At 45.9% G+C, this 12,926-nt stretch overlaps 1 protein-coding gene across 1 annotated transcript in view; it reads right to left on the bottom strand.

Moving 5' to 3' along the window:
• The window catches only part of HK1 (hexokinase 1), a 63,171-nt gene that overhangs the window by 7,876 nt on the left and 42,369 nt on the right, over positions 1–12,926 (bottom strand). The window contains exons 12-16 of the mRNA XM_044420471.1: positions 11,751–11,899; positions 11,427–11,546; positions 9,989–10,084; positions 1,865–1,964; positions 711–894 (exon numbers count right to left, since the gene is read on the bottom strand). Coding sequence (XP_044276406.1) covers positions 711–894; positions 1,865–1,964; positions 9,989–10,084; positions 11,427–11,546; positions 11,751–11,899 — 649 coding nt within the window. The remainder of the gene's footprint in view (positions 1–710; positions 895–1,864; positions 1,965–9,988; positions 10,085–11,426; positions 11,547–11,750; positions 11,900–12,926) is intronic.

Below are 12,926 nucleotides of genomic sequence, written 5' to 3'. Positions count from 1 at the left end.
CCTGATTCATTTATACAAGAAGATGAGAAACCACTAAAATTTATAGGATTCTTGTAGATGATGTTTTCAGCTGAGTCCTTGTTTTTTGTAAGTCTTCTCACCAGCACTCCCTAACCCCAAACTGAAAGCAAGGGATGGGAGGAGAGGAAGGAATTTGAAATGCACATGGACTGACATTGGCCTAGATGTCAGGCAGATTGGGACTGATTTCCACCAATGCAGAGATTCAAGGCAACCTGAAAAAAATGGCAAAATATTTAGCTTATACCTCAGCAGAGCAGGAACAACACATGTGTTACCTGCTCCTGATGGAGAAGCTCCTCCCACTTGAGCCTTTCTGAGCTTTACAGTACCTTAGAAAGAAGCCCAAGCATTTGCCAAGGATTCCCCAAAAAGGCTCCAAATTTCAAATCACAAGAGGCAGGTTTGGCTCTTTTTTTACCACAGCTGCCCAGAAGTTTTGATTTCTTGAAGGACTGCGGGGTTCCTGGGTTCCTTTCTGAGGGCCTTAGGAAATATGCAGCAACTTCACCTTGCTATCTCTGCGCATTAAGGTTCTAAGAAAGAACTTTGCTCCGGGTTGTGCAATTGTCTTTTGGCCAAATCTTATGGAACTCTGCCGTGGCTCAGTTTTGCACATAACCAAGTGACAGGCACCTCTGCCACAAGCCCTCACTTGCCATCTGTTCCCATGCTGCTGAAGAAAATACCTTTGCTTGCCGCAGTTTAGTGAGTAGTCGTCAACAGCTTTGTCGTAGATCGTCCTGATGTCATCCAGGCACCCGTTGTCCCCAAAGGCACCCCACTCCATGTTCACACACATTCTTCCTTGCTCTCCCTCCACCATCTCAATGTTTCTCATTTCTTCCATGTAACAAGCATTGCTGCCAGTTCCTAAAACAAAAGAAATGAGATTCAATAACAAAGCAGCAGATTATGTTGTTACACTCTAAAAGCCCCTAGGACAGACATTCAAATATTGCAGTGGGAAATCTTCAGCCAGTCTATGGCCTGCCAGCTTAATCCACTTCACAGAACTGTTGTGAAGTTAATGCTGCATGAATGAACTAGGTACACTGCCCTGAGCACTCTGTGTGTGGGGGGATAAAAATGTGAGCGCAGAATAATAAAATACGTGTGTCATATTAAATTACATTATTTGGGCACAGAACCATTGTATTAATTTGGTATCAGGCAAATGGTTTCAAACCCTCCCATAGTGCTTCCCATATTCCTCTTGCCCATCAAATTTTCCTTATTAAACAAGACCCAGATTTTATTTTAATTCTATTTTATATTTATTATTCACAATGCACCCTTTCTGCATTCAGTTAAGGGTGACTTATTTTATTTCTATGCCACCCAATAGCCAAAGCTCTCTGGGCTGTGTACAACAGCTAATGCATACAATATAATATATAAATAAAAATAAAATATCATAAGATTACACTAAAATAATAACCTTATTTTAAACAACTGACTAGTCCAAGCAGTCTAGCAATTCTAGAATTCAGAATTTCTTATAAAAGCCAGCAGGGCATGATGGACAGTCCCCCGTCAGCCCTAAAGTTCATTGGGTGACTTTGTGCCAGTCACGGACTCTCAGTTTAACCTCCCTCACAGGGTCGCTGTGGGGATAAAAATGGCAAGGAGGACTACGTAAGTCACTTTGGGTTCCTCACAAATGGTTACCTTTCTAGCCCAAAAATGGAGGGCTAGAAAGGTAACAATAAAATCAATGGCCAAATGAGGACTACAAGATGGGTCTCCCGTTACTGAACAACAGTCACCCTGTGCTATACAGTTTTTTAAAATACCACTGCACTCCTCCCCAAACTGAATTACAGCAAGGCCTCATACATACCAACAATGAGCCCAATTTCACAATTTGGATCTTCATAGGCACAAGTCATCATAGTCCCAACCGTATCATTCACCACAGCCACAACATCCAGGTCAAACTCCTATAAATGAATAGCAAAGCCTCATTTGCTTTTACCGAAGCATGCCAATGTGGCGCTTATTACCCATCACAGCGCTTATACCCATTCTTTCCCATTACAGTGCAGGGAAAGAAGCCTATGTGTGCCATTTCCAAATATCCTAACAGTTAATCAGGAAAACACAGTTCTGTTTCAAATAGCAGCAATGTAACCTTCATGCTCATGTCCTAACATACAGGTAAGTTAAAAGGAAATATCCACTGCCATACCTGATTTGCTACACAAATCAGATACCTCACATACGTCAGGCCTAGTTATATAATTATACCTTCATCTTTGTTGTATCAAGACTGCAGTATTAATGCAACCCCTTCACTCACTGTAATGGAACAGTAAACAAAAAACCCACTAGTCTTAATTTTAAATTGTTCTTTAAGAGGATTGCCTACACTTCACTTGTTTGGCAGGCGTGGGGAACCTCAGGCCCAGACACCAAATCCAAGCCTCCAAGGATGCCTAGATGGCCATTCCCGCTTTCCCCCATCAACCAGTTGTTTGGTGGTTTCACAAGCATCTGCCTCTACAAGGCTGAAATGCTTCTTCTAAGGCTAACCTCCTGGAATTAAGGAACACCTGGCTAGCATCTTTATTATTTTTGGTTCTGTTTCATTTCACATGCCTCAAACTGGTGCGCATTTCTCAGGTACTACTCTGAAATTGAATTCGGCCCCAGGCCTTGCAAGTGGCTGCCCAGTCCTGTTTTATACTCCAGGTATTACAAGAAGTACTTCAAATAGTAATTGCAAAGAAATAAATTCAGAATAGTTTCTAAAAGTACTTTCGTCTCTTCCAAAATTCACAAGTTATGGGCCAGATACATTCTAAGTTAAATGGCAGCCTCCTACTTGTAACTCTAATTAGATTTGCCTGTTTTATCTGCCCTACCACATTCTATAGTTTCCACATACAATTTATCTTTCTTGGAACCTCTGGTAGCTTTCACCTCACTGATGTTTCCATTTTTGCCATTTAAAGAATCCTTAGCACTAACTCCGTGTCTTCCTAATCTAGGAAAACCTTCCAAGCAACAGAATAAAAGAGTAGCAAATGTTCTATTGTTAGCTTATGTCCGGTAAACTAGTATCAGTTCTAAAACGCTGAGTCACACCGGTCTAATTTCACAAGGGCCACCCACAGAAACAAAGATCTGCAAACAACAACTTTGCATTTCCAACACCCAAGAAAGGCAGGTTGCTTACCTGTAACTGTCGTTCTTCTAGTGGCCATCTGTGCATTCACACATACGGGTGCTGCGCCTGTCCAGTGCCTAAGGCTGGAAAAATTGCAAAGCTAATGCTTTTTGGTGGGAAACTCCCCTCCCCTCCCCTTCCCCTCAATGCTATAAATAGAGTGAAGTGTCCACCATTTTCTCAGTCTTTACAAGACCGGACGTTTGCCCCCTCTCGGGAGAGAGATATAGTACAATAAATTATTCAGGGACCATGACAATCAAAATGAAACATGGTACCGACAGAAGATCCACTCACCGACACTGAGCGGGGCTGGCGGGTGGGTTGTGTGAATGCACAGATGGCCACTCGAAGAATGACAGTTACAGGTAAGCAACCTGCCTTTCTTCGTCGTGGCCTCTGTGCATCACACATATGGGTGATTAACAAGCTTACTAGAGTCAGAGGAGGGCGGTGTTGTCATCGAAGAATGGCGGAGAGGACTGCCCTACCAAAGGAGCAGTCCTGTCTGGCACGCACATCAAGGCGATAATGCCTGGCAAAAGTGCACGGGGCAGCCCGAGTTGCAGCTTTACAGATATCCTGGATTGGAATTCCCGCAGCAAAGGCGGAGGAAGCTGCTACTGCTCTTGTGGAGTGACCCCTCGGAACAATGGGTAAGTCCATTTCGGCAAGTTGATACGCCAGCACAATTCTTTGCACAATCCATTTCGAAAGTCTCTGCGAAGTTATAGGAGAGCCCTTGTCCTGCTCAGAATACTTCACGAAGAGGCGGTTAGACTGTTGAAAAGATTCTGTACACAATCTGTAGAATGCTAAGCAACGGCATACAGCAAGAGTATGCAGGGATCTCTCAATCAGGTTCGATGGTGATGGAAAGAAAGCAGGTAAAACAATGTCCTGATTAACATGGAACGGAGTGGCTACTTTGGGCAAAAACATCGAATCCATTTGGAGGACAACTTTCTCTTTATGGAAGTTTAAATAAGAAGGATCTACTCGAAGAGCACAAAGCTCACTAGCTCTCCGAGCTGAAGTGACGGCTACGAGGAAGGCAGTCTTCCAGGACAAAAGACATAAGTCAGTTGCCAGAGGTTCGAAGGGGGCTCTGGTGAGTGCTTGAAGTACAACTGAGAGACTCCAAGTAGGCATGATAGGATGAATCGTTGAAGATTCTGTAGTCCTTTGATGAATCTTCCAATAATTGGTTGAGAAAAGACCAATGAACCCTGTACCGCACTGCAGTAGTGGGAGATCACAGCTGTATAGACCTTTATGGATGAAGGTTTAAGTCCTGAATGATGTAGCTCTAAAATAAACTGTACGATATTCTCGACAGAAGCCGACGAAGCAACAAACGAATTGGATTCTGCGAAAGAGGAGAATCGACGCCACTTTACCGCGTAGGATCTTTGCGTTGATGGTCTTAAAGCAGATTTGAGAATGCGCTGGATATCTGGATCGAGAGTGCTTGACCCAGAGACAAAGTCTATCGGATCTGAGTGAACGAGTGATGTCTCAATTCCGTAACTGGAAAGTCCAAGTGTTTGTGTAATCGTCAGTACCGAGTCGGTATCGTGGGTCATTGGATTCGCCAAGCTGTGAGGCTCAATGAGGCCAAGTCCGGGTGACGAACAGCTCCATCTTGCTGCGTTATCAAATGAGGTACTGATGGTAGACGGAGAAAGGTGTTGTCAGACAGTCAGAAGAAAGTGGAGAACCATGCTTGATGGCGCCACCAAGGTGTAATTAAGCGTTGTTGTGGGTGATCTTCGATATGACCTTCGTTATTAGTGGAATTGGAGGGAAGGTGTAAAAGTTGATGTTGGACCACGGAACCATCAGGGCCTCCCCTGTTGATCCCAGGCCGATGCCCACTCGGGAGCAGAACGCTTCACATACCCTGTTCTCATGGGTAGCAAATAAGTCCATGTCCGGATGTCCCCAAAGCAAGAAAAGCTGATTGCAAATCTGTCAATCTAACTCCCATTCGTGAGTCGTTGACATTCCCCAGCAAAACATGTCAGCTTCCTCGTTGTCGGTAGCGGCTAGATGAACCGCCAGAAGAGTTATGTCTCTCGAAATGCACCAGTCCCAGATCTTCATCGACAGATGAGCTAGAGAAATGGATTTCGTCCCGCCCTGTTTGTTCACATAGAACACAGCGACCATGTTGTCGGACGCAACCTGAACCACGTGTCGCTGGACAGTATCCTCGAAGGATCGGAGAGCCTTGAAGATCGCCAGAAGCTCGAGATAGTTGATGTGTTTGGCGGATTCCTGTCAGTCCCAAGTGCCCTGTATTTGAAGTCCGGCACATACGGCACCCCAACCGATCAGAGATGCATCTGTATAAAGAGTCAGAGTTGGATGAGGTGGACGGAACAGAACACCTACATTCAGATTGTCTGGAACTGTCCACCATGATAATGTGTGTAGGACGGACAGCAGGAGGTGAATTGGTTTGCTGGGCGAATCCCATTGCGTGTGAAACATTCTGTTGAAGTATAACTGAAGTGGTCGCAGTTGAAGTCTGGCATGAGGAACGGTGGCCACCAAAGTGGCCATGTGACCCAGAAGCTTCTGGATCGAAAGGGCCGGAACAGTCCTGTCTCGTCGAATTCGATGGATCCATGAGCAGATTGTCTTGACGAGCCGGAGGAAGAAATGCCCTCACTAGGGTAGAGTTGAGACGTGCTCCAATGAAATCAATCACCTGTGAAGGGACAAGGGACGATTTTTCACGATTAATACACAGCCCCGAATCGTCCAGCAAAGTACAAGTTATATCCATGACAGAGAGAAGACCTTCCTGGGTTGGGCAAACTATTAACCAGTCATCCAGGTAAGGGTACACTTGGATACCCTGAAGCCGAAGGTGTACACACACTGGAGCCTTGCATTTAGTGAAGACCCGTGGTGCGGTGGCTAGTCCAAATGGAAGAATATTAAATTCAAATATGTCGGAACCAACCATAAATCGTAAGAGACGCCTGTGGGACGGGTGGACAGAAATATGAAAGTAGGCATCTCTTAAGTCCAGGGAGGCGAACCAATCCTCTCTCCTCAGCAACAGATGGATATTTTGAGGAGTAGTCATCCAAAACTTCTTAGGCTTGATAAACCTATTAATATCCCGTAAGTCCAGGACTGGACGGAGACCACCATCCCGCTTTGGGACAGTAAAATATCTTGAATAGAATCCGTGAAGTCCCTCAGAATGTGAAAGCTGTTGGATCACTCCTTTATGAAGCGATTGGAGAACTTCATCTACTAGCACCGACGAGCATGGTGTAAATCGGATCGGACCCAACAGAGGAACGATGTCTAATTCTATTCTGTATCCAAGCTGGATGATGGATAAAACCCACCGATCAGATGTGATGGACTCCCAAATGGAGAGTCAACTTTGCAGTAGATCCCCAAAAGGGAGAGGGGATGGTGGGTGTAGGAGGAGAGGAGAGGTTCACCAAGCCTGTCAGTGCTGACGCTTCTCAGAATCTAAGCGGTGGTGGCACTGCTGGAAGCGCTGTTATGGAGGTTGCTTCCGACGCTGCTGACGTGGCTGGAAATGCTGTCTCCCTGGGAACTGGGAGTATGTTGGGGTCTGTATGATGGACGGGACCATGACCACTTACGTTGGGGCTGAGCAGGAACCTCCATCTGATGAGCGGTCATTCTAGACTCATGGATCAATTTGAGCTTGTGGTCTGTCCTTGAGTGAAACAGGCCGGAACCGTCGAATTGCATTTCCTCGATTCGGCGTTTCATTTCCTCGGGAAAATTGCAGCTCCACAGCCATGCATGGCAGCAGAGGGAGATGGCACCGACCAGAGCCCTGGAGTCGGAGTCAAAGTGGTGCTTTGCCCTTGACAGTTGCTGGATAGAGACCTGCATGGCTTCCTTGATGAACACCCTTACTAGGTCTCTTTGCTGGTCCAGTAGGGAAGCAGTGATGTTATCAAGCTTCTGCATGAGTAAGTACTGATACCAGGCCAGCATTGCCTTGTAATAAGATATACAAAGACCGAGTCCAGAGGCTGCATAGACTCAACGTGCCAACATTATCAATCTTGCGACCCTCCTTATCCCGAGGTGCAGTATGGCCCCGTGACTCTTGTCCTTGGGAGAATTCGACGACCACCGAGTTCGGTTTCGGTGGTGCAGGAAAAATGGTATGTCCTGCTCCCGAACTCGGTACATCGCCTCGTACCGCCTCGACGTAGGTGGGGGTTAGTTGGCAGATCCCAAGGCTGCACCATGGCCTGGCGGAGGGTCATAATTAGAGGCAGGATGATAGCTGCCGATTGTTCACCTCTAACAATGTCATAAAACTTGTCCGTGCTAGGATCAATACGGTGCTGGGCTTTGATCTCTAGCGAATGGACAAGCCTTGCCGTCAGTTCCCCAAAGGTGACATGGGGCTCCTCCGGCGATCCCGGACCCTGAGTCGTGATGGCTACATCAGGGAAGGTCGAAGCCACTTTGGATTCATCCGAGTCAGTCCCGTATTGCAACGGGCCACTAGAGGAGGAATTCCCTGGTAAGACCAGGTGTCCCGATCTCGACGGCCTGGAGGTGGATGGGTCCCCTCTCGGTACCAGGAAGCGAGCCGAAGGATAACAGGCGAAGGATGCGTAGTCATCCCAGCCCCCGCGATGACTGACGTAGCGGGGCTGGACCCATTCCTCCATGACCTGTTCCGGGAAATGATGTCGGTGCCGAGATTGAAAGGAGGCCAGTCCTGTAGTTGGTCCAGGGTGAGGCATCAGCGCTGGAGAACACGCCGTTGGCGGGGAATCACGAATCTCGCCATCAGAGATGGAATCGTGTAGCAGCACTTCGGGTTGCTCGGGGGATGAAAGCACCGAGTGCATGACCCTTCTAGGGGACCCTGGTGGAGTCACTTGCATAGCGGCCTGCAGTGACGGGCCCACTGGTGTCGGTACTGTCGCAGCCGTCGGGACCGATGGTATGGATGATCCCGAATCACAGTGTCGACCCTGATTGGGTTTCCTGGGCTTATGGGCCGCCTTATCCAATTTATCTTTCCTTGGCTTCTTAGGGCCAGAGGATTTATCAGATCCTCCATGCTTCCTCTTCTCCTTTTTCTTATGGAGAGGAGGAGGAGGTTGCTGGGTCTCCACAACTGGGGCACCATCAGCCGATGGGTGTGGTGGAGGAGTGGCAGAAGCCGAAGCAGGCTTAGCGGCCATTTGGTCAGACTGCATGAGGGCCCACAGCATCTTCCTCAGGCGGTTTTCACGATTTTTTCTTGCCTGTTTGGTGAAGGCCTGACAATGGCCGCATTTAGCAGTCCTGTGCCCCTCGTCCAGGCAGAGGAGACACAGATCGTGTGGGTCGGTAGGTGACATCTTCAACCCACATTGAGAACATTTGCAGAAAGCCGCCCGCTGTGCCATCGGAAGAAGAAATGAGAAGGAGATAGTAATATAGTTTGTTTTGTTTTGTTGTTTTTAGAAAGTCGAAGAGTAGAGGAAAAAACTCGAACGGGGGAATAAAACTTGGAGACTAGATAAGACAACAACTAGTAACAAGAAGATAACAATGGAGAACAATACGAACGAGAGATAAAGGCTCGAGGCACAGCAAACGGTGGTCACAAAAGACTGAGAAAATGGAGGACACTCTGCACTGGGGGAGGGGAGCGGAATTTCCTGCCAAAAACCATTAGCTTTGCAATCTTTCCGGCCTTAGGCACTGCACAGGTGCAGCACCCATATGTGTGATGCATAGAGGCCACAACAAAGAATGACAATATAAATTGTGTTTAGTCATTCCAGGGTTGCACAGGACTTTCAAGAAAAACTTTCCTCATATTTGAAGTCATAAAACAAGATGACCAGGGCTGTGCAATATTATATTATCATCAGGAAATGAGCCTATGTTTTATCCCTGTTTTAAGTTAAGGTTGGCTAAAGCCAAGTCTGCAACATGATTCATGAATAATGGCTCAGATCCTAAAAACTGGCTACAGTTTCTCTCATAGAATAGGGCAACCCATGGGAATGGTGTGGGATGTGGCAAAGAGGGCTACAATTTGAACAGGGATTCGTATTAAGTGTGAAATTCCCCATAGCTTCTGTGAGCAGAGTCAGGCAACCCCATGTGCTCCAGACTCGAGTAGCAGCCATGTTGACCAGGGCTGATGGGAGTTGTAGTCTAAAACAGAGGTGGGGAGCTTATTTTAGGTGGAGAGCCAGATGACCTCCCTCCCACCAGTACTCCATGGGTCAAACTGCATCAACAGGCAGGGCCACCCCTCCCCACCCAAAGTCACATTTGGTCACTGGCCAGAGGATCAACACTATACCCGGAGACATGGCTTCATAGGGTTTTTCCTGGCTGAGAAAGGCCCATGGGGCAGGCATTGGGTTCAAGAGGCCTGCCTTCTCCTGTCCCATCAATTCCCCCACTGCAGAAGAACAAAACCAGTTAAGTGCCATCCCTTTTCCTCCTCCATTTCTTTTTAATAGATGAGCCAGTCTTGCTGTGCTCCACCCAGGCTTTCCCTAGGCAGGAAAACCCGGGCTGAACACAGCAATTCCCTTGGTTCCCAGTTTTGGTGCACACGTTTTTTCCTGTTGAGGAAAGCCTCGCACACTGAAGCCATGGCCCGCGAAGCCATCAGAGCACTGTGCTCCCTCGCAATGTGGGAGGTGGCATGTGTGAAGCAAGGCAGAGGTGGTCTATGTGAGGATGTACGATACGTATTCATTTTAAAACCACAGACAACATCTGCTAGTTTTAACTTTACACAGGAAAATGGCTCACGTCTCTTCGTTTAATTCCTTCCCGTAGCAAACTGACAACATCTTCTCCTTCACAGTCAGTAGCTTTAAAGCCCTTGGTCCAATTCAGCAGAATGCCCTTTGAAAAAGGGGAAAAAACTCAGTTCAGTGGGATATCAAAAGAAATCAGGGACAGTCACCTGTGGGGCATCCACAAGCCATCCAAACTTCATCCCAAGAAGGGTACATACAGCTACTGTTATGTGAGGTTAGTGCTGACCGGATAACGCCATCTGGTTCCCTGGTAAGATCTACGCAAGGAAGATGCAGGGTGTCTTGTGTTCCCCTCCTACCATCAATGCAGTTCACAAAGCACAGCGGGGTGACATGTCAACTTGGAGCGCACCCACATTTGCTACCAGAGAAATAAAGGATAGCAAGTACACTTTTTGGCCGATCTAGGATCTGTCAGGGAGCGCCTTTGCACTATTCTGCTAGTCTAGTAGCTGCCTATCTAATGCAAGAATGGGAGGGCTGTGTTCAGTGGCTCCTTTGCACCCAAAAGGTCTCTGATCAGAGACTTAGCATCTTTAAGAAGCGCTGCAAATTACTGAAACCCTGGTGAGCTGGTGCCCATCAGTTTACACCAGTAGCGCACAACAGTCCCTCCAACACACTGGATGCCCAGACTCTATTCTCCCACTGCAGGGCTTCCCACCCCACCAGTCCGTACCACTGCAAAGAACACAGAGCAATCTTTACCAAGATTGCTACTGTGCATGTGAACATGTGTGTACACAAGAGCACAAATGTGCAGCTCCTGACCCATGAGTCAGCATCACATGTGGCCTTCAGAGTCAAAAAGGTTACCCACTGAGGAACGGATTTTAAAAAAGATTCTGGACTATGCAGAAATGGACAGCTTGACTCTATTACTGAAGGAGAAAGAAGATACTGACTTCTATCAAACTTGGGATCTTTTTATGATTGGCTGGAGAAACAGGACTTGGCTTAGATTTAAAGATGTTTTTAAATTTTTCTAAACTGGTTTGAATTTGATAATAGAATGTTAAAAAGATGCGTTATAAGGGGCTGGCCCAGTACGTCCAATGTATTTGATGACTGATGTTTTTAGTTTAAAAATTTTAATAGAAAGCTTTATTTAAAAAGAGTCAAAAAGGTTGTGCTTCCTTGATGTAGACAGCGCTAGAGCTAGCCGGACTGATGGCCTAGCTCAGTGCGAGGTAGATTCTTACACTTCCACAAGGATCAGGTCAACAAACACAGATTCAAAACGTTTCCACCCAGCAAAGGACTAAACCTGAAACCAGAGCTTCCCCTAGTGTGAAACAAACTTTGTGGTCTTTCATCCCTGAATGTTTAGGTTGCACTGTTTGTATATATCACTTCATAAAGCATAGCTGAAAATCCACCCTCAAAATGTAAATTGAAAAGTTGCATTACAGAAGCAACAAACTTACAGCATCTAAACTTTTCTGTTTACATGGAAAAGAAAATGTAAAGCCCAGGGGAAGTCGTGCGCCTTTTATTCCCATGTAATCCAAGAAGTCCGAAATGCAGGTAACAATGTGGTCAAACAGCTTTAAAAAAGTAAGAGAAACAAATATGTATCATTATTTTTAAAATACATAATGCTTTGTCTATTGGGTGGTATGAAAATCTAACGAAGAAATGTAACAAACAATGTCAATCATCTTGAGATTTCTGTGAAATAATAGACAGTATAGAAACTTTTAAATAAATAAATAGCAAAGGAAAAAGAAAGGAAAACCCACAGTGCTCACCTCTTCTCCAGTACCCTGCATGACCTCTATAGGAATTGCATATATTTTATTGTGCATTTCTACCATTCTCCTTTTACCACTTCGGATCTTCACAAGCAAAACTCGGAAATTTGTTCCTCCAAGATCCAAAGCCAGAAAGTCTCCATTTTCTGTGAACAAGAAATTTTGGAAGATATAATGCATTAGGAACAAAGTATCTAAATTTCTTTGTTTTCAGGGTCACCATCATTTTTCTTTTTTATGAGAAGAAAAGTATCTTTCGTTAGTTTTTCTGTTATCAATATAAGGACCAAAACAGGATATTATTTACCCGTTTAAAGAAGTGTGCTTATCCTGACTGCTCTATTTTGCAGAAAAAGTGGGTTTGGGACTCCAGATTGAGGTCTGGGCTGGTTTTTTTTTTGCTGAAAATTACTTCCATTTCCTGGCTGTTGTTTGTCCCAGAAGATGTAGTGGTCAAGAGTGCAGGACTGGGACTCAGATGACCTGAGTTCTAGTCCCCACTCAGCCATGGAGCCAAGTGAAAGACTTGGGCCCATCACAGACTCTCAGCCCAACCTACCTCACAGGGTTGTTGTTGTGGGGATAAAATTGAGAAAGCAGCAGGAGGAGAATAATGTAAGCTGCTTTTGAGTTCCTTAAAGGGGGGGGGGGGAAGAATATGAATCTAAACAAATGAGGGGAGGGGGGAGGAAGAGTGGCTCTAGTGGAGTAGAAATAAAGGCAAACTCTGTGACATCATGTATTTATTTTGTCTAGAAGGCCCATTCCAGATTGAGAGGCTTTAAATGGGGATTGGGCAATTCACAGAAGATGGGGTATCAATGGCTACTTAGTCGGGATGACCACAGCTATTCCTCCAGAACCGAAGGTATTGAACCTCTGCATACCATTTGCTAGGGAAGGTGGACAAAAGGTGGTAGCATGCCAACATCTTTCTTGCTTGTGAGGTTTCTAAAGGCATCTGGCTGGGAAACGAATGCTGGACTAGAACTGCCTTTGGTATGATCTGGCTGGGCTCTTCTTGTGTTGTCATTTTTTCCAGAATAGATGCAGCTAGGCAAAATGCTTTTCTTTACATTTGACTGACATCATATGTAGTTTGGCCCCAAGAGACAGTGACATCAACAAGAAAAAAGCAAAAATCAGGGAGACAGACCACACACATGCACACAC

Source organism: Varanus komodoensis, unplaced genomic scaffold (genome assembly GCF_004798865.1).
Source record: "Varanus komodoensis strain SLA01 unplaced genomic scaffold, ASM479886v1 scaffold11, whole genome shotgun sequence".
Lineage (NCBI taxonomy): Eukaryota > Metazoa > Chordata > Lepidosauria > Squamata > Varanidae > Varanus > Varanus komodoensis.
The sequence above is the reverse complement of the archived record's forward strand: the minus strand, read 5'-3'. Positions and strand labels throughout refer to the sequence as shown.